This window comes from Eleutherodactylus coqui, chromosome 1, assembly GCF_035609145.1.
Source record: "Eleutherodactylus coqui strain aEleCoq1 chromosome 1, aEleCoq1.hap1, whole genome shotgun sequence".
NCBI lineage: Eukaryota > Metazoa > Chordata > Amphibia > Anura > Eleutherodactylidae > Eleutherodactylus > Eleutherodactylus coqui.
The window spans coordinates 46,087,883-46,109,207 of record NC_089837.1 but is presented as its reverse complement, the minus strand read 5'-3'; the positions used below and the strand labels follow the sequence as shown (position 1 = coordinate 46,109,207).

General features: G+C 43.2%; 1 protein-coding gene across 1 annotated transcript in view; it reads right to left on the bottom strand.

Annotated features, from left to right (window-relative positions):
• PKHD1 (PKHD1 ciliary IPT domain containing fibrocystin/polyductin) overlaps positions 1-20,451 on the bottom strand; it is a 483,679-nt gene extending 463,228 nt beyond the window's left edge. Inside the window, exons 1-8 of the mRNA XM_066594190.1 lie at positions 20,376-20,451; positions 18,760-18,837; positions 18,018-18,156; positions 15,948-16,035; positions 8,914-8,971; positions 6,254-6,332; positions 4,355-4,429; positions 2,788-2,852 (exon numbers count right to left, since the gene is read on the bottom strand). Of these exons, the coding sequence (XP_066450287.1) occupies positions 2,788-2,852; positions 4,355-4,429; positions 6,254-6,332; positions 8,914-8,971; positions 15,948-16,035; positions 18,018-18,156; positions 18,760-18,837; positions 20,376-20,451 (658 nt within the window). The remainder of the gene's footprint in view (positions 1-2,787; positions 2,853-4,354; positions 4,430-6,253; positions 6,333-8,913; positions 8,972-15,947; positions 16,036-18,017; positions 18,157-18,759; positions 18,838-20,375) is intronic.
• Between the last annotated feature and the right edge of the window lie 874 nt (positions 20,452-21,325).

The following is a 21,325-nucleotide window of genomic DNA, read 5'->3' as shown; positions in this document are numbered from 1 at the left end:
GTGATAGGAGTGTCTGTATTCCCCTGTAGGTAGTTTCTATGGTAGATCCATGTAACACCATCAGGGTTCTTTCTTACGTGTGTATATTGTCCAGCCATTTTTACAGTCAGCTGATATACGCTGTCATCTGATGCATTAGATTCCAATGCATCAAATCCCATGTCCGTATTCCCGCAATGTATAAGCGCTCGGCCGGCCAATATGGCGCGGGACATTTTTACGTTGGGCCCAAAAGATAGTCCTGGAACTATCTGTCGGACCGGAATATGTTGGCCGCTGCATGGGCTCCAATGGGAGTCAATGACAGCGGCCAGAGAAGGGAGGTGGGAGGGAGTTTAGTAGCGTGACTGCTAAACTCCCTCCCTCTTATCTCCTCCCTTCCGACTGATAGCAATGCGGAGAGCTAAGCTCCCGCCCCCTCCCCGCCCCTTGTCCACAACCAGCAATGGGAGGAGGCGGGATGGGGTGGTGCTTAGCTCTGCCCTCTCCCATTGCAATCAGTCAGAGAGGAGGTGAGCCAGGGAGGGGGAGAGAAAGCGAAGAGGCAACGGCATGGCGGCCTTGGCGTATATGCGCCGGGGCCCATGCCATCTAAACGAGCGCAGAAACGTTAGAATTGTGTGCCTGTTCACAAGATTTTACACCTCATATCGTAGCGTATAATGGTTGGCCATGAAAACGGCGGCCGATATTACAGCTGACACCCGCGGGCAATAGCTGCAATTGGACGCGCGGCCGATCGCGGCTATTAACTCTTTAAATGCCCTGAACGATGTTCGGGGGTCCCGTACGGAGCTACTGCTAAGCTACCGCCGTCTCCCCGACCCTTGTTCATAGCCATCAATGCGAGGAGGCGGGGCAGGCCACCGCTTAGCCCCGCCCTGCCCCCTTCCATTGCAAAGAACGAGCGGTGAGGAGACGAGAGGTGAGCCTGCACGGGGGAGGAGACCAGAGGAGGGAGTTTAGCAGCCACGCTGCTATGGGCGGGGAAGGGGAAATGGGCGATGGCATGGTGAGCTCGGTGCATATGCACCGGGGCCCCATGCCGTCTGAACGGGCGCACAAATCTAACGTTCACGAGCTTCAACACCCCAGATGGAAGAGTATATTGGCCGGCCAATATGCGCTTGTGTGAAAGAAGCCTTATTTGCAGAGTGGCCTGAATCACGCAGCATAAATTACATAATCCAGTTTTTTTCTGTGGGTTGTTACGATTACGAGAATACCAAAATCACATGGTTTTTAGGTTTTTCTGCACAATAAAATCTTATTTTAGAAATTATTATTTTTCCTTCTTCACTGCGTTCAAAGTCAATTAACTTTTTTTAATCTTTCCATGGATGGGGCTCCGTGAGGGCTTGTTCTTGCGTGAACAATGCTTTTTTCATGGGGTATTTCTTGACCTCAGTGGCGGGTATGGGGTGTAAAGTGGCGCTCTGTGAGTCTCACACAGAAGGCGCTCAACAAGCTGTTCCTGGAACTGCATGAAGGCGAGCGTTCCCGGGGCTTCTTGTAAAATATGTATTACAGGTAGCGGTCTGAATAGCGCCGGGCTCACGCAGCCGTAGGCGGAATCTGCTTGCGGAGGCCTGCAGCAGATCCCAGCTGTGAGCCCGGCTGTGACCCTGCGTACGGCCGCGTAATGTACTGCGCATAACTGCCTACTCACACAGGCGGTCATGCGCAGTCCAGCTTTTCTTGTTTATATTATCCCCACTGTCACTTAGCGATGACGCGGGTACCCGCAGCCCGTATACAATGTAGTAGCATATGGGCTGCGGGTATATCCACGACCATGGAGCACAATGGGCTCTATATTGCGGATATCTGCAGTAAAGTAGAACCTGCTGCGTTCTGTTTTCTGTGAGTGGATTACACAATTCCGACCCACTAATGTGAGCAAAATTATGTAATCCAATGCGATTGATTGATCTGCATATTACCGCGGATCAAACACTTGCAGAATCCGTAACTCCTGTCTGGTCATGTGAGACCGGCCTAAGGTAGATCGCTGCCTTTTTATCGCGTGACCGGGGACCACTCAATAAGGCAATGGTCAGTGCTCCTGTTGGTTGCCGGGAGCGAGATTTTGAATTTCTCGGGCACCCCGGCTCCTGCGCATGTGTCCGGCATATTGCCGACGGGCGCATGTGCAGAATCCAGGTAAGGTCCGTGGAGAAGGATTGCGTCGGGGTTCAAATGCGGAGGCCTCTAGTAAGAAGTTTCATCTCCTCTGACTGATCGCATCAGGGACCGCATACTGTGGCCCCCGTGACATCTGCAGGCTATTGGCTACCTTTGGTAGCTAGGAACAGGGAAATTTTAAATTTACTAGACAATTCTTGAGTTTTGCGCATGCGTCCGCCATCTTGCTGATATGCGCATGTGCCAAGATTAGGAAAGGTGCACGGATAAAGATCCGATCAGGGGACAAATCCAGGGACCTTGGGTATGTCATTTCATCTCCCCCCGTGGATACAATACATAAGGGGAGATGAAACTTTAACTTTTTAAACTTTTTTTTTTACACCTCCTAACTTTACAATGGATAACGGCGATCGCGTGACCGGAACAGCATGCAGCAGTCCCCGGTCACATCTCCCTGCACTCGGCTATCTCTGACAGCCGGGTGTAGGGAGATTTTAGTTTGCCGGGCTGTCCGGCCATCAGCGCACTATGGGGTGATCACTAAGAGGTTAAAAGATACAAGCCTATATGTCCAAAATGCTATACATAACACAACCTGCAACAATACTAATAATGCAATGCTCCCATGCAGCTACTCACCAATGTAACTGCCCTCTGCCCTGCAGCGGAGTTTTCCAATATCACCCTCCACATGTATGAGGTAACTACAAATAGAGAAGAGAGTAGATAAACAGGACATGATGTGCATAGCTTGTATATGTAGTATACAGTAAACTCAGCAGCTCCCTCTAGTGGTAGAAGCTGGCAGCTAGAATGTTATATTGTATTTCTGTGTCTATGGAGGGATTTGGTGCTCCGTGTCATAAAAGAAGTTGGAGGAGTTGGAAGAGGCTACTGCAGCCGATACTCTACCCCTGGGTCCCATCTGTATAGCTTAGCTATAAGGACCCACAGAGACCATCGCCATTCGTGTACCGCTGAGCGTGTGCTGCGTCACTTACCCGCCTGGCAAAAACTAAAGAATCAAAGTTCTGTTCGCATCTGTATCTTGGATTCGCTGGACAGTATGAATTCACAGAGGCAGCACCGGTCCAGAACCAAATTACCAAGCTTACTAATTGGACCTACAAACTAATAATTCCTAAAATATAACTTTTATTAGAATTCACTAAAATCATAAAAAGGACAAACACCCACATATATAGTATCTCCGAAAAAGGAGTGATAATTAGATGACCATATACTGTCCGGTTATCTTTGCCGGGTCGGTATCTCTCTCTTATGGAAATGAAAAATCGCCACCAGCGAGTTGTGACTTGTTAATCATGGATATTAATTTATGAAAAACTGTCGTAAGGGATAAACTGAAGACAGTAGGTTAGTCAGAGCCCAACGCGTTTCACCCATCCAGTGGGCTCCTCGGGGGCTAGATGTTTAATCCCAACTTCAACATGCTGAAAGGTGGCTAATTAAATTACCGCTAAAGTAATTGTAGCGGCAATGTAATTGGAATCTCTGATCACCACGAGTGGTAGTGCAATCACAGATGACTAACATGAAAATCCTAGTAATCAGAGAGGAAAGTATAACCCAAAACAAAAAGGGGGGTTATTGATGTCAATAGTTCCAAAATTGGAGATAGAAGACCACTGTCTCTCACTGATACTTTACTCGTAGTAAACTGGTTCTATGAGTAATCGCATGGAGTAGATTAAAGGTATAGCTGTTTTTTCCCCCCTGGAGCTTTGTCTTTCTGTTTCTCTTAGGCAGCAATGATGCTGGAACTGATAGCTGCTGTTATAGCCCATCCGTGCTGAGGAGCCACGAATTGTGCGTAGTTAGAGCCTCGATTCCTGACATCCTCCTCTGACCCCTTTCGGTGACAAGCTCCTTCCATCCACAGGATCCCACTGGATGTTTTCCTCGCTCATGCCATTCTCGGTATACCCTCCACACTGTTATATGAGAAACCCCCCCCCATGCGGTCGGCAGTGACATCCTATGTCTAGCACCGATGACCCGGCCTCGCTGGATTTCCTCATCTAATGTGGATTCACACTGAAACTGATCCACAGAAAACGTGCCCAGCTGATCGGGTGATGACTCTAACCTCTATGCAGGGAAGCCCTAATGTAGAGAGGGCCGGGGCTCTAACCCAATCAGTGCACATCAAGCAGATAATGACCAACACCAGGGATTGACTTACATGGTATCGGAGATCTTGTCACCCAATGTGCAGACGGAGCGCCGGCCGTCCCGGTCAGACGTCAGGATTATAGGGCTGTCAGCGGAAATACATTCAATAAGTTAGTAGAAGACAAACAAGGTAAACCTAAAGTAACAGTCGCCCCTCGCTGCTGGTTCAGGGGCTTGTGCATCAGGAGAGCTCTGTATATGCTTCTCTGTAGGGCGTAGTGTTAGGCCAGATTCACAGGAGTGCGTGAGTATTTGCGCACACGTTGGTGCTGCGGATTTGCGGACTGGGCGTTGCCTATTTTTGTGCGCAGCTACAATATTAATTGTACTTTTTGTGCGTGCATAAAAAACACACACAGCGATGCTCCTAGTTTAAGGACTTCAGAATGTTCTCTTTACCTGTGCAAATGCGCAAGAAAATAGGACACCCGCGTGCTTTTGTCTGCAGCACAAAATACGCACGTGTGAACACACCCACTGAGATCAACGGGCTCGATTTTCTGCCTATTGCAGGCAGTGCAGGAAGGTTTTGCGCACGCAATAGGCAGAAAATAGAACCCGTTGATCTCAGTGGGTTTGTTCACACGTGCGTATTTTGTGCGCGCATTTCAGTCGCACACAAAAAAAAAAAATCGCAGCGCAATCTATTTTCCTCCGCAGGAAGAGAACACATCTTGAACTCAAACTAATGGCGGAGAGCATTTTACCCCACCTTTTGCACCCGCAGGGCATAGTCATTCGCGCGCTGCAGACAAACTTGTCCCGATTTAAGTGGCTATTTAGTCTAATGAGTTCTAGATGCGTTCTTTTGGCACCGCATTGTGCATCCCCTTGCACATTTGCGCACCCCATAGTCTTCTATGCAAACCCATGATGCGCAAATGCACAGAAAAGTAGAGCATGTTGCGGTTTTTTTTTTGTGTGCACAAAATGCGTAAATGTGTAGGAATCTATTTGTATCAATGGGTTCTATTCTCTGCATATGGCGTGCATAAATTTTGTGTGCACAAATACGCCCGTGTGAGGGAGCCCACAGAGGGGTCATAAATGGCTGCACATCCAAGTGGTAGAATGTGTCAAGTGAGGTACCACAAGGCCCAGGCCCAGTGGGGGTCAACATTTTTATAAATGATCTGGAGGAGGGATAGCGAACACTAAGGAAGAGAGGGAGAGTATTCAAAAAGATCTAGAAAAGCTTGAACAGTGGGTGGGGACTAACGGAATGGTATTTAACACGGAGAAATGCAAAGTCCAACATCTGGGCAAGAAGTGGTTCAGCCATCTTGGAAGACCACAGAACAGGAGCATCTACAGCACTACAGACATACAGGAGGGCACCAGCGGACGTAACCCCTCAGAGGTGTAACATGAAGCTTCTGGGCCCAATGCAAAACCTGAAACAGGGCCCCCAACTATAATGCTTTATTCATAGTACTGGGCTCCGTATATGGAGAAGAGAGGCCTTATGGGCCCCCTAAGGCTCCTGGGCCCAGGTGCAGCCACATCCCCTATTGTTATGCCTCTGCCCTTCCTGCGATACCTGGACAAATTTTCTCTGTAAGACCAGAGAGTCTCTTTAAGAAAATCAGTAGGGACTCATCCATCATCTTCCTTTCCAAATGGCTTTCATCATCAACTTGATGCTACTCGACCCCAGTGCAACATCTGTGGGGCGCCCTAACTATCATTTACACAGAGCTTTTATGGCACCTTTAGGCTCTAGCGCTTTGGGGCAACTGCATCATTTGCACTTCTAAGGCACCATGCATGATGTCATGTACCCAAATGATGTCACCATCTACAGTACAAGAGGGGAAAATGGCATATTTTGATAGGGTGGGAAAGACTTGTTCCTTGCCCAAGGCACCGTTCATCTTCTTACCACCACAACCGTAACTTCTCCACATACCCTTCAATAAAGTCAACATTAAAATCATAGTCTTCATAGTTGCTGGTCAGAATCTTCCCAGACAGCTCAATGATGCCCCCTACAATATAAAAGTGGAAAGACAAGTACTAGAGGATGATGGCTTATGGTGCGGTTATCTTCCGTTTCTATAAGGGGTATTTCGCAGGGCGCAACGCAGATGCAGATTTTTTAATTTATTTTCTTATATTTGGAAAGTCTTATGGAATTTCTTCCACAGACTGTAATTGGAGAATTCCGACTCCTGTATGTTAGAAATCCACAGCAACACTCCACAAGACGTCTCTCTCACTTCCACCCCCCCCCCCCCCCCGCTCCCCCCTCCTCCCCCCCCTTCCCCCGCGCATGGTGCTTGGAGGACTAATCAGTTACTCGAAAAGACCGATGCTCGCTCATCTCTATTAAAAACACAACAAAATCTGCACTATTTGACAAAATCCGTAAAAGCGCTGCATCCGTGTGAAAGCCCACTTGGTAGGAGGTGATTCAAGATCTTTTATTATTGCAACTCCCCTGCCATAAAACAACACGCAGGCATGTACTCGCCTCTCTCCGCTGTGTCCCATGCCACAACTCGGTCCTCCACTCCCATCCTTTGTTTACAGGCTGCAGTCCCGCCTGTTTACAGGACATCATAGGTGATGCAGCCAATGACAGAGTGCAGAGAGCGATCGCTAAGCCCTGTCATTGGCTGCAGCAGTCTGTAAACGTGATGTCACAGGGGAGACCTGGAGCAGCGGTGGCGGCGCGGGACACAGCGGGGGTATATGTAGGCCTGTGTGCTGTTTTATGAGAGGAAGTGCTGCAGTATTTTTAGTTCATTTTCTATATACAGTGACCCCAAACTCTCCCAGCTCCGTGGGGCGGTGGTCGCCTTTAGTAGGCAGACCCCATAGGAACACACAATAGAGCTCCCATCCAGGTGCATTAGGGTCTCTATTAAGCTGCTTTCACACCTGCGTTAGGGACAGTTCAGGGTTTGCTTCCATTCCATCAGGTTTACGTTTTTTTTTTAAATACCGCTGCTCACTGTACTATTCTTTCCATCCAAAAAAGGGACACCTGATGGAATAGAAGAAAAGGGGGCAGAGAGACAGAAACCCTGAACTGACCCTAACGCAGGGGTGAAAGTAGCCTTATACTTACATATGACTTCATTTTAATGTCAGATTGCGGTCATATCAGTGCACAAACCGCACCCAAAGACCCCATAGTGGAAGCACCCGGAGTCTGTGCCGCTCTATACTAGGATGCCATACAACAAGGTTATACTGGCTCCATGTATTTGATCCTGCTGTGTGCCTGTAAAGCCCCCCTCAGACAAGCACATGCGTATTTGCGCACACATGAGCTTTTGGTTTTTACAGAATGATCTATGGGTTTTTTTTGCGCTCATTGGTATATTTTACTGTATCTTTTGTACTCCCAAGGCCTGTTCATTTGTGCGGCAAACAAAGACACACCGATTGAAATGGCTAATTAGTCTTAATAAGTTCCAGATATGTTTTATTTCCAGGGAATTGCGCAGTGTTTTATGCATCACCTCTCGTATTGTGCGCATATTTATGCATCCCCATTGACTCCTATAGAGGAAGTTAACTGAAAGTTAACAGGGGAGTGCAGGAGACGCAGCCAGTATGACCGGACAATCCAACTGTGGACTGACGGGGTGGCTGCCGCAGGTGGAAAGGGTCATAAGCGCCTCTTTCCTCATACTGGGGAGTGGCCATGCCGCAGGCCTTTGTGACCTGGGACCACTGTAGGATTGAGCCATGTAGATATCTGGTACAAGAAGCCACACGGGGAGCGATGAAAGGGTCCTGCTGACTGCGAAGCGATGAAAGGGCCCTGCTGACTGAGGACCAAAGGACAAGCCGGGTTGCAGTGACCTACACAACTAAGAGTGGTGGGTCGGACCACCAGAGGAGTATGGACACTTCTGTAACACCAGGATCTAACTGAGGCTCAGGCTCGGCTCAGTATGCATGCCCTAAGGTTGGGTCCACACGGGGGCTGATTTCCAGTGGAATGTCTGCAGTCGGCATTCAGCGACAGATCAGCAGTGAAAGGCCTCCAAACTCAACACCATTGGGTGCGGATTTCATCATGTATTCTCGTACGGAATTAACCTCCTCATTGAGAAAAGGTGCATTTTTGACTCACTGCAGTACTGAATTCTGTACCACATGTCAATTTCCTGCTTCTGAAGAGATGCAACCCCTATGGGGAGAGAAGGTTTATTCTACAGTGTGTGCAACGAAGTTGGTTACGGCCAATGGCCATTGAAGCTGGCAGGTGGATTACTGCGGCCTGGATGGGGTCAGAGCGAATGGAACCAAGACATTTAATTTTGATGAGTCGGCTATGCCGTGTGATGGCACCAGTATAATGTTCCAATGAAGCAGCAAATGCCATTCTGTGTCCAGCAACGTTTCAGCATCATATACCCTCCAACGGAGTGAAATCACCACTTCCATTAACGTTAGGTAAAGTACAAATGTGTGCCGCCTCCGCCTGTCACCGCCGCGCCATATGACCACCACCACCCTGCCTTTCCCATGGGTATGAATATTCAGAATGTGATAGGGAAGGAAAATACTATTACTGCCAAAGCTAACATACCGAGCTGTGAACAGTCTTACCGGGAACTCCACACGATGGGCCAACTTCACGAATCTCCGGAGTCTGCGCTGATGAGAACTAGAATGAAGTCAAGAAAGGAAAAAAAAAAGTAGTATAATCAGAAAAACTATCAATTAAATATATATCAAGACCCTTTCATATGTAGTACAGTATATGACTGGGACGCTCATGGCAGCTCAGTATACAACGAATGCCACTTTATTAGAGACCCCAGTAGTGCCTTGGACCATAGCAGTTAGTCATGGTATCCAACCACATGTATCAGAGGGCTCAAGGTGTGCCAAGGAAACATTCCCTCCATCATTACTCCACTAGTCTGACCGGAAGGGGTCATTGTTGCTTGCGCCAAATTCTGACGCCCCATCGGCGCGGTACAACAGAAATCTGGATCCAACCTGGCGCAATTCCGTTGGAAAAAGAACACATCTGGAACTCAATACTTATTAGCCATTTCAATCGGCGTGTCTTTGTTCGCCGCGTGCAAAAAAAAATAAAAAATACCCTGTGGGTGCAAAAAGTACGGAAAAATATGTCAATGTGCGCAAAAAAAAGCCGCGTTCAAATACACCAGCGCTTGTGTGAAGCCAGCTTAACTTTCTCCCAACATGGGATTTGAAGCGTGATTGGTCGCCATTTTCATGCCCCCTCTAATATGTAAGGTATACACATGTATGTGATTTCTCGCTTTCCTTTTAAGTGGCGTCTTCGGTTTTTCACAGCTTTTTTTTTTTTTTCAAAGGCTGAGATAAACAGATTCATTTGCAGAGTTTTCCAGTACGGTAAAGCGAAACGTGCCTGAAATCTTCCGTAATGCTGCTATTGCTAATTATGCAAGAGGGAGGTCAGTGGCATCCAGGAGAACGGGGAGGCATTAGGGAGATAAGCAGTGACCACCAGCTGACAGGTAAACTTTCTGTGAGCTGTTTAAACTTGTCAATGCCTACAGCAAACTGCAAACTGCTGGCAGGAGCCGAGCGCGGAAACAAAGCCACACATTGTGCTCTTTTTAGTCTGGAATGTGACTCATTAACTTTATTCCCTGGCGATATTTAATCAGAGCTCTGAGAAGATCTTTATGGCATGCAAATACTTTTCACATTAAACAAAAGTGACTCTAATGTTGTTTAGGCTGGAAGCGTCGCTGCTGCCACAAGTCTGCCGTATAGCGAATGAATGGCAATCTGCTTAACACTAGGAGAGAGTCAAGGACTTTAATTACTTGAGATTCACTTATTCGGAGAGTTACTCCATTACTATAATAACACATGTGCAACTGCGGAGACCAAGGTGAGCTCTTAAAGGGCCACTACAACCTCTATTCAATGAAACTTCCAATATACAGTACTCTAAAAGTTCTTGTTAAATAGAACAGACAAAGAATTGTTATAGACATCTCTAATAATGATCCCATATAAAAAGAATATAACTAGTATTATACTGCCACCTATGTACAAGACTATACTATAATACTGCCTCCTATGTACATGACTAAACTACTATAATACTGCCCCTATGTACAAGAATATAACTACTATAATACCGTCCCCATCTACAAGAATATAACTACTATAATACTGCCCCCTATGTACAAGAATATAACTACTATAATACCGCCCCCTATGTACAAGTATAGAACTGCTATAATACCACCTCCTATGTACAAGAATATAACTACTATAATACTGCCCCCAATGTACAAGAATATAACTACTATATTACTGCCCCCAATGTACAAGAATATAACTACTACAATACTGTACCCCATGTACAAGTATAGAACTGCAAAATAGAGCCCCCTATGTACAAGAATATAACTAGTATAATACTACCCCCTATGTACAAGAATATAACTACTATAATACCGCCCCCTATGTACAAGAATATAAATACCATAAAACTGCCTCCTATGTCCAAGAATGTAACTACTATAATACTGCCCCCTATGTACAAGAATATAAATACCATAAAAGTGCCTCCTATGTCCAAGAATATAACTACTATAATATTGCCTCCTATGTACAAGAATATAACTACTATAATACTGTCTACTATGTCCAAGAATATAACTACTATAATACTGCCTCCTATGTCCAAGGATATGACTACTATAATACTGCCTCCTATTTACAAAAATATAACTACCATAATACTGCCCCCCAAGTACAAAAATAAAACTACTATAATACTGCCCCCTATGTACAAGAATATAACTAGTATAATACTACCCCCTATGTACAAGAATATAACTACTGTAATACTGCCCACTATGTACAAGAATATAACTACTGTAATACTGCCCCCTGTGTACAAGAATATAACTAGTATAATACTGCCTCCTATGTGCAAGAATATAACTACTATAATACTGCCCCCTATGTCCAAGAATATAACTACTATAATACTGCCTCCTATGTGCAAGAATATAACTACTATAATACTGCCTCCTATGTACAAGAATATAACTACTATAATACTGCCCCCTATGTACAAGAATATAACTACTAAAATACTGCCTCCTATGTGCAAGAATATAACTACTATAATACTGCCTCCTACGTACAAGAATATAACTACTATAATTCTGCCTCCTATGTCCAAGAATATAACTACTATAATACTGCCTCCTATGTCCAGGAATATAACTACTACAATACTGCCCCCTATGTACAAAAATATAACTACTATAATACTGCCCCCTATGTACAAGAATATAACTACTATAATACTGCCCCTATGTACAAGAATATAACTACCATAATACTGCCCCCTATGTACAATATAATAACTGCTATAATACTGCCTCCTATGTACAAGAATATAACTGCTATAATACTGCCCCTTATGTACAAGCATATAACTACTATAATTCTGCTCCCATGTACAAGACTATAACTACTATAATACTGCCCCCTATGTACAAGAATATAACTACTATAATACTGCCCCCTATGTACAAGAATATAACTACTATAATACTGCCCCCTATGTACAAGTATAGAACCGCTATAATACCGCCCCCTATGTACAAGAATATAACTGCTATAATACTGCCCCCAATGTACAAGAATATAACTACTATAATACTGTACCCCGTGTACAAGTATAGAACTGCAAAATAGAGCCCCTATGTACAAGAATATAACGACTATAATACTGCCCCCTATGTCCAAGAATATAACTACTATAATACCGCCCCCTATGTACAAGAATATAAATACCATAAAAGTGCCTCCTATGTCCAAGAATATAACTACTATAATACTGTCTACTATGTCCAAGAATATAACTACTATAATACTGTCTACTATGTGCAAGAATATAACTACTATAATACTGCCCCCTATGTACAAGAATATAACTAGTATAATACTGCCCCCTATGTACAAGAATATAACTACTATAACACTGCCCCCTTTGTACAAGAATATAACTACTATACTACTGTTGCTCTATGTACAAGAATATAACTAGTATAATACTGCTCACTATGTACAAGAATATAACGACTATAATACTGCTCACTATGTGCAAGAATATAACTACTATAACACTGCCCCCTATGTACAAGAATATAACTACTATAAAAGTGCCTCCTATGTACAAGAATATAACTACTATAAAAGTGCCCCCTATGTCCAAGAATATAACTACTATAATACTGCCTCCTATGTCCAAGAATATAACTACTATAGCACCTCTCCTATGTACAAGAATATAACTACTATAATGCCTCTCCTATGTACAAGAATATAACTATTATAATACTGCCCCCATGTACAAGAATATAACTACTATAATACAGCCTCCTATGTACAAGAATATAACTACTATAATACTGCCCCCTATGTAGATTAATATAACTACTATAATACTGCTCCCTATGTACAAGGATATAACTACTATAATACTGCCTCCAATGTACAAGAATATAACTGCTATAATACTGCCTCCTATGTACAAGAATATAACTACTATAATACTGCCTCCTATATACAAGAATATAACTACTATAATACTGCCCCCTATGTACAAGTATAGAACCGCTATAATACTGCCCCCTATGTACAAGAATATAACTGCTATAATACTGCCCCCAATGCACAAGAATATAACTACTATAATACTGTACCCCGTGTACAAGTATAGAACTGCAAAATAGAGCCCCTATGTACAAGAATATAACGACTATAATACTGCCCCCTATGTCCAAGAATATAACTACTATAATACCGCCCCCTATGTACAAGAATGTAAATACCATAAAAGTGCCTCCTATGTCCAAGAATATAACTACTATAATACTGTCTACTATGTCCAAGAATATAACTACTATAATACTGCCCCCTATGTACAAGAATATAACTACTATAATACTGCCCCCTATGTACAAGAATATAACTAGTATAATACTTCCCCCTATGTACAAGAATATAACTACTTTAACACTGCCCCCTTTGTACAAGAATATAACTACTATACTACTGTTGCTCTATGTACAAGAATATAACTAGTATAATACTGCTCACTATGTACAAGAATATAACTACTATAACACTGCCCCCTATGTACAAGAATATAACTACTATAAAAGTGCCTCCTATGTACAAGAATATAACTACTATAATACTGCCCCCTATGTACAAGAATATAACTACTATAAAAGTGCCCCCTATGTCCAAGAATATAACTACTATAATACTGCCTCCTATGTACAAGAATATAACTACTATAATACTGCCTCCTATGTCCAAGAATATAACTACTATAACACCTCTCCTATGTACAAGAATATAACTACTATAATGCCTCTCCTATGTACAAGAATATAACTATTATAATACTGCCCCCATGTACAAGAATATAACTACTATAATACAGCCTCCTATGTACAAGAATATAACTACTATAATACTGCCCCCTATGTAGATTAATATAACTACTATAATACTGCCTCCTATGTACAAGAATATAACTACTGTAATACTGCCTCCAATGTACAAGAATATAACTACTATAATACTGCCTCCTATGTACAAGAATATAACTACTATAATACTGCCTCCTATGTACAAGAATATAACTACTATAATACTGCCCCCTATGTACAAGAATATAACTACTATAATACTGCCCCCTATGTACAAGAATATAACTAGTATAATACTTCCCCCTATGTACAAGAATATAACTACTTTAACACTGCCCCCTTTGTACAAGAATATAACTACTATACTACTGTTGCTCTATGTACAAGAATATAACTAGTATAATACTGCTCACTATGTACAAGAATATAACTACTATAATACTGCTCACTATGTACAAGAATATAACTACTATAACACTGCCCCCTATGTACAAGAATATAACTACTATAAAAGTGCCTCCTATGTACAAGAATATAACTACTATAAAAGTGCCCCCTATGTCCAAGAATATAACTACTATAATACTGCCTCCTATGTACAAGAATATAACTACTATAATACTGCCTCCTATGTACAAGAATATAACTACTATAACACCTCTCCTATGTACAAGAATATAACTACTATAATGCCTCTCCTATGTACAAGAATATAACTATTATAATACTGCCCCCATGTACAAGAATATAACTACTATAATACAGCCTCCTATGTACAAGAATATAACTACTATAATACTGCCCCCTATGTAGATTAATATAACTACTATAATACTGCCTCCTATGTACAAGAATATAACTACTGTAATACTGCCCCCTATGTACAAGAATATAACTACTATAATACTGCTCCCTATGTACAAGAATATAACTACTTTAACACTGCCCCCTTTGTACAAGAATATAACTACTATACTACTGTTGCTCTATGTACAAGAATATAACTAGTATAATACTGCTCACTATGTACAAGAATATAACTACTATAATACTGCTCACTATGTACAAGAATATAACTACTATAACACTGCCCCCTATGTACAAGAATATAACTACTATAAAAGTGCCTCCTATGTACAAGAATATAACTACTATAAAAGTGCCCCCTATGTCCAAGAATATAACTACTATAATACTGCCTCCTATGTACAAGAATATAACTACTATAATACTGCCTCCTATGTACAAGAATATAACTACTATAACACCTCTCCTATGTACAAGAATATAACTACTATAATGCCTCTCCTATGTACAAGAATATAACTATTATAATACTGCCCCCATGTACAAGAATATAACTACTATAATACAGCCTCCTATGTACAAGAATATAACTACTATAATACTGCCCCCTATGTAGATTAATATAACTACTATAATACTGCCTCCTATGTACAAGTATATAACTACTGTAATACTGCCCCCTATGTAGATTAATATAACTACTATAATACTGCTCCCTATGTACAAGGATATAACTACTATAATACTGCCTCCAATGTACAAGAATATAACTGCTATAATACTGCCTCCTATGTACAAGTATATAACTACTATAATACTGCCCATATGTACAAGAATATAACTACTATAATACTGCCTCCTATGTACAAGAATATAACTACTATAATACTGCCTGCTATGTACAAGAATATAACTACTATAATACTGCCCCCTATGTACAAGAATATAACTACTATAATACTACTCCTGTGTACAAGAATATAACTACTATAATACTGCCCCCTATGTACAAGAATATATCTACTATAATACTGCTCCTATGTACAAGAAAATAACTATAATATTGCCCTCTTCGTACAAGACTATCATATTATAGTGGCACAAAGCTCGTACATTTGTTTCAGATTTAAATAGCACTTTACATTGAAAACTGGATCATCAAGGAATATGGAACTAAGTCTAAGCACACCACATTGACTTGTGTATCACACTGCAAGACAGCAAGACTTGGTCCGTTAACTTGGACCAAAAATAAATGTCTATAGAGTTTGTCCCACCAGTTGAACTTCCTTACAACAGGCAGATGGATGGTTGACCTAGTCACCTTTTGGAATCACCATGGTGCATGATGTGTCTTACCTTGTATGTGATCACCGTGGTCTGTATAACTGGCTGTCCATCATGATACACCTGCAGCTCATAGGACTCTTCTTCATGTCTCTGGGGTCTGTCGGAAACAGTTGGATGAAATCAGGCTTTGTAAATATATACATATATCAAAGAAACATCCCCACTCTGACATCTAGACTTCAGTTTTCCACCAGGTTCCTGGAAATGGTCAAAGTAGGCAACTATCAGGCAGAAAACATCAATACCAAGAGGTCAATGGCTTCTAGGAAGACATAATGTGCAGTAAGTGCTTGTGCTCAAGATTTTTAGGAGCTTTCTTTTATGTTGGTGGTGAAAGTGATGATAGTGGCACAACAAGGCCACTTTCTAAACTACTTCCTCACATTCAATGAAGGGGCAGTATGGAATGACAGCACAGGAAGGGCGCCTTTAGAGAACGATCTGGGTTCCCATGAGAAGTGCTATCTAGGCCTAATGGTCCATAGGTCATGGAAATCTGTAGTTGTGTAGATGTTATGTGAAGGACCTAGGTGTTGCCATCCCAGGGTCACTGTCATCCAAATGATATGAACAGTTAAAGTATAATTAGAATAAAAACCATGGGAAATGGCACAACTCTACCATAGAAGAGGCACTGTTGAAGTCAGGACTTGATTCCAACATCTGTTGCCCAATAGTTGTCCACCCATGCATCGATAATACTATATTCTGGACAACAACTACTGTACACTTAATGCAACCATCAACCATTCTCTACTGGCAATGGTGGGCCATCTAGGCTACCTTTTGAGCTCTACATTGACAGCTAGCACCTTGACTACTAGATATCTACTGTTTATAGAAGTAAAGGATCTTTATGATACCAACAACCAATGGTTGTCCACGCATGCAACAAAAACAGTATGGATATCCTCTGTGCAACACTTTCAGGGTTATCTCAACATCAACTTTTTTCATCTATCCATAGGATAAATATGGTGGTAGTCTTCCTATTGAGATCCCCATCAAACCCGAGAACAGAAGTCCTATGTTTCCCTCTGCTTCTCACTGCAACCCCTTAGTGAGGAGGAGCAGTGGCTGAGCATGCAGGTGCCACTCCTATCATTTCAATGGGGCTTCTGAAACCATCCGAGTGCTTGTACTTGGCTATCTCCAGCAATCCCATTGAAAATGGATTCAGCAGCATTGTGCATGCTCAATTACTGCCCAGTCAAGCTCCTCTTCACTGCAAAGGGTGCAGTGAGGAGGAGAGGGGGACAGAAGACTCCCTTTCTCAGTATTGGTGGTGGTGTTACTCCCACCAGTCAGACTATTATCTTCCATTCTGTGGATAGTCGATATTGGAAATACCCCATTAATGCAACCAGAAAGCTTTCTCTCACAGTAGTGTTGGTTGTACCACAACAAAGTAACCTACTGAGCTCATTGCCCACTTTGATAGACGGCATCTTTGGTTATACAGTAGATGCTGGTCCTTTTTAGAGGTCAATGATCTTATACGAGATCTCCTCGTATCGCCTCATCAATGGTTGTTCAGTCAGGCATCAAAAATAGTATGGACAGTGCTGTAAACACACCATTGTGTCTTTCTCTCACAATAGTGGTGGAAGTTGAGATGCAACACGGCAGCCTTCTGAGCTTCTTGTGCACCATGGTAGTTGGTATGCAGGGAGTAAGATATTTATTCTTTATAGATGTCAAACAATCTATGTGATGTTGACATTTCCTCACCAATGGTTGTCAGCCCTTGTATAAAAGGTGAATGGACAACCCCTCTTATACGGTTAACATACTGTAAGTGCGCTTTTTCTTGTTTTCCCAGCCAACAAGGAAGTGTTGCAATAGTATATGAAATAGTATGCATATATCACTACTCCTTCCATATTATGAAGGATGTTGGGCCAACTTGACCCTTATTTTGCTGTAGCCTGTAGAACTGACATGATGGGCTGTCCAAAGATACGTTGGTGCCTAAGGTTCCTCAATATCACCTGTACTTGTGAGCCTTTACCCTACTCATATCTTTAATCTCAGATTAGTTTACTGGCAGATTTGTATTCATACATTCAGATAGCATACCTTGTTTTACATTGAACAGAAGGCATGAAAGACAGGAGAACATCACAAATTACTGGAGGCCTTTGAGGACTTGTCATGTGCACCTCCAGATGGGGCCCATTTCCAACATAGACCAGATGCTGGTTTTCCATGTTGCTGTCTGGTTGTTGTAAGAGAGGAAGATGGTGCATGAAAAATGATGAGGTCTTGTTATTATTTCAACATTTTTATCTATGGGATTGTAGCCTTCAGGTACCGCTCCTACAGCTTCTTTGGCCGAGCTCTGCCCATGACCTTCACTGCCATAGCTAACGATATTATCATGGCCAAGTGCAGTCACTGGTGACTGTTATATATTTGACTGTAGGAACCAGAGGAGATGAGGCCTTAAAGCAAGGATCAAGATAACCTTTCCCCCCACTCCCTCTACATTAAGATGCCTGTTGTACCACCAGGATACAAGGGCATGGTATTTGTTTTCCCCTCCATGACCCTTGGGGAAAACGATAGAGTTCCTTTGGCAAGTTGAGTTCTGCACAGATTATTTTTACACCCCAAAACAAAGAGGACTTAATCAATCTTGGCTAGGCCCCCTTTCTCTGAGGGTCCCATTGCAACCTCTATGGCATGTATGTCCCTAGTATGAGCATGGAACAATATGCCTGCCAAAGGGGTTGTGCCATACTATGTGCCATTACTAGACTGTATAAGTATTGCACCTAATAGACATATCCCCCATTATTAGGTCTAACCCCAATCTTACCATTAAACAGGATGGTAATTAATGTGCCACCAGCAGTGCTTCCGACCAGAGGATAGGCGGTGTAGGTCATACCACAAACTAAAAAGAAACATATACAATAAAAAGTTCAAAAACTACTTATTAAAGGGCTTCTGTCATCGGGTTAAGGCTGCCGGAACCTGGGACAGTGAAGCCTGTTGCCCTCATCGGTGTTTCAGTTAAATACACTTTGACGTTTGACTAGGGAGCTGAGCTTGAGTCATGAAGGTGGGCTGTGCTGGCGTCTCACCGCCCGCTGCCTGAAGACTGACAGCTCCTACCCTATACACATGCATGGAGAGGCTGGCATGGACGGGCAGAGGCTGGCATGGCCCACCTCTGTCATTTAGAGCACACGGGAGCAACAGAGTTCACTTCTCCGGGTTCACGCTGTCCATGGGTCAGGGATAAGAGAGGCAGTCCAGGTGGGGAGGGGTCAGTTAAGGTGAGGGAGTAACTTCACCTACCTACCCTTCTTTTTATCAAACAGACTGTTCTATTTATCTTTGCAGGATCCTTTTATATCAGGGGATCTGGCGGAATCTCAGCACTGCGCTCGAGACGAGGCTACAAGACATTCACAATTTCCAATGCGACCGTCTTCAACGACAGAACTGGGGGAAGGGGGCACGAATGATGGTTCTCCTAGAACGGTGCCATCAGACAGACTCACAGTAGACTATTGACAGCAGAGTTACAACTGGGGTTAGAATACTTCTAACAGGTGCAGCCAACCCGAATGCCATCTCTGCCTACCAGGAGAACATGTATATAACTAAGCCAATAAGCAATTTAAGAAGTGGGTGTAGGCGCAACCTATTAAGAGAAGCACGATATGGATATTAGCTCAACTTCCCTGTTTTATTAAATCCAGCATAGACGCGTTTTGGGGCTATGGAGTCACTTCCTTAGTATTTGCCGGGGACATACGTCCGGAGTGTAGGCAGTGCTGGGACATATGTCCTTTAGGCAGAGAAGAGGAAAGCAGTGCCACGATTGGAAGTCGGGCTCCCCTGGGTGTTGGATATAATTAAAGTGTGACTCCTGCCACAAAAGGTTTCCAAAATAAATGCCGCGTGAGTTTTGCTTACTGTGAGCCACTGGGAGGAGGGGGGGGGGCATTAGTCATTATGGTGGGGGAGTCGAAAACAGCCCGGGTGCATAGCAAGTCCCTTCCCTTAGGAAACAGATACGGTTCACATAGCCGTGATGGACATTCTTGGCGCGACTCGCATCACACAGCATGCGGAGACTCCATCCTTGTGCTGTGCGATGTGGGAGACCACCCAGATGTGTGTTCTATCCTCGTGTGAAACTTGCCCAGAAATAGGACATGCTGAGAGAGGAAGATCGCCCGTGTAAATACTCCCATTTTAAGGATGTATTTATGCGTCTTGCAATGTACAAAACCAACACGATTTCCTCACCCGTGTGAATGCACCTTAGTGGAGTCCACATATATCTTGCTACACTTATGGTACCAATGACTCACCACTTCTAAGTAATGTTACAGTTACATATTTTCTTCTTTGCATATCTTAATTTGCATATTTAACCTGCGGGTCCCGTCACCCACCTCAGTCATCAATATTACTTACCAACAGCAAACAACAGCTGGGGCACCAACATATAAATCCCCCCTGAATTTAGGAACGGTTTCTGGAGTTCCTTCATTTTGTTTTGTTAAGTCACCTAAAACGAGCAAATAAATGAAAAAATTTGCTTTATTTAAAGGGGGAGTGCTCCAATTGCGGCATTAAAATACAGTGAATGTACAATATGTTAAAAAACTTTTGGAAAGTGCAACAAACTACACTTTCCTATACAGTGAAACTTTTCCAGACTAGGCGGTATAACCCTGACTTGTGAAAATGTTCTGTACATTTCTCTATGTTTTTATGATTGTACACTGTTGCTTTAAGGGGTGATGTGTGGAGCTGGGGGAGGTCTCCCTTGAGCACAGGTTTCGGAAGCGAGGTAGGTCTTTGGCCAGTTTTACTTCTCATCGGAACAAAGCAGGTTAGCTCCTTTGAAGGCTTGGTTCTGCACTAGGACCTCTGTTCCACATTGGACCCTCTGGAAGGGGGCTGCGCTCTTCACTTCCAGTCTCACTGCTCAGGTGGACTGCTCCCTACGGCATTACTTCGCAAGGCAGACTCAGCATGTACCACTGCTATGGTGACTGTATATAGAATCGTCTGGTGAGAGTCTTATTTCTACCATTGCTTCCATGGACTGTGATGCCCAGTACAGACCAGTAGAGACATACCGTTGGCACGTTTCCCTGCATCCACTTTAATATCTCCGTGCTTCATCGGGTTAACCTGTTTTTTGTTGAATTAAATGTGATCAGCAGCTATATAGCCTCAGCCTATTTGTCCTCTCGCCAGCTCCCTGAATGTGCCGTCCGTGGGAGAGTGATGGCAACACCAGGCAGCACAAAACCAGACATTCCAGCAGCCATCCCCCCTGCACCCGGCCTCCCAGCTGCCCCATATACACCTCCACAGCCTGGTTCACTGTCCAAGGGGTGTCTGGCTTAAAAGGA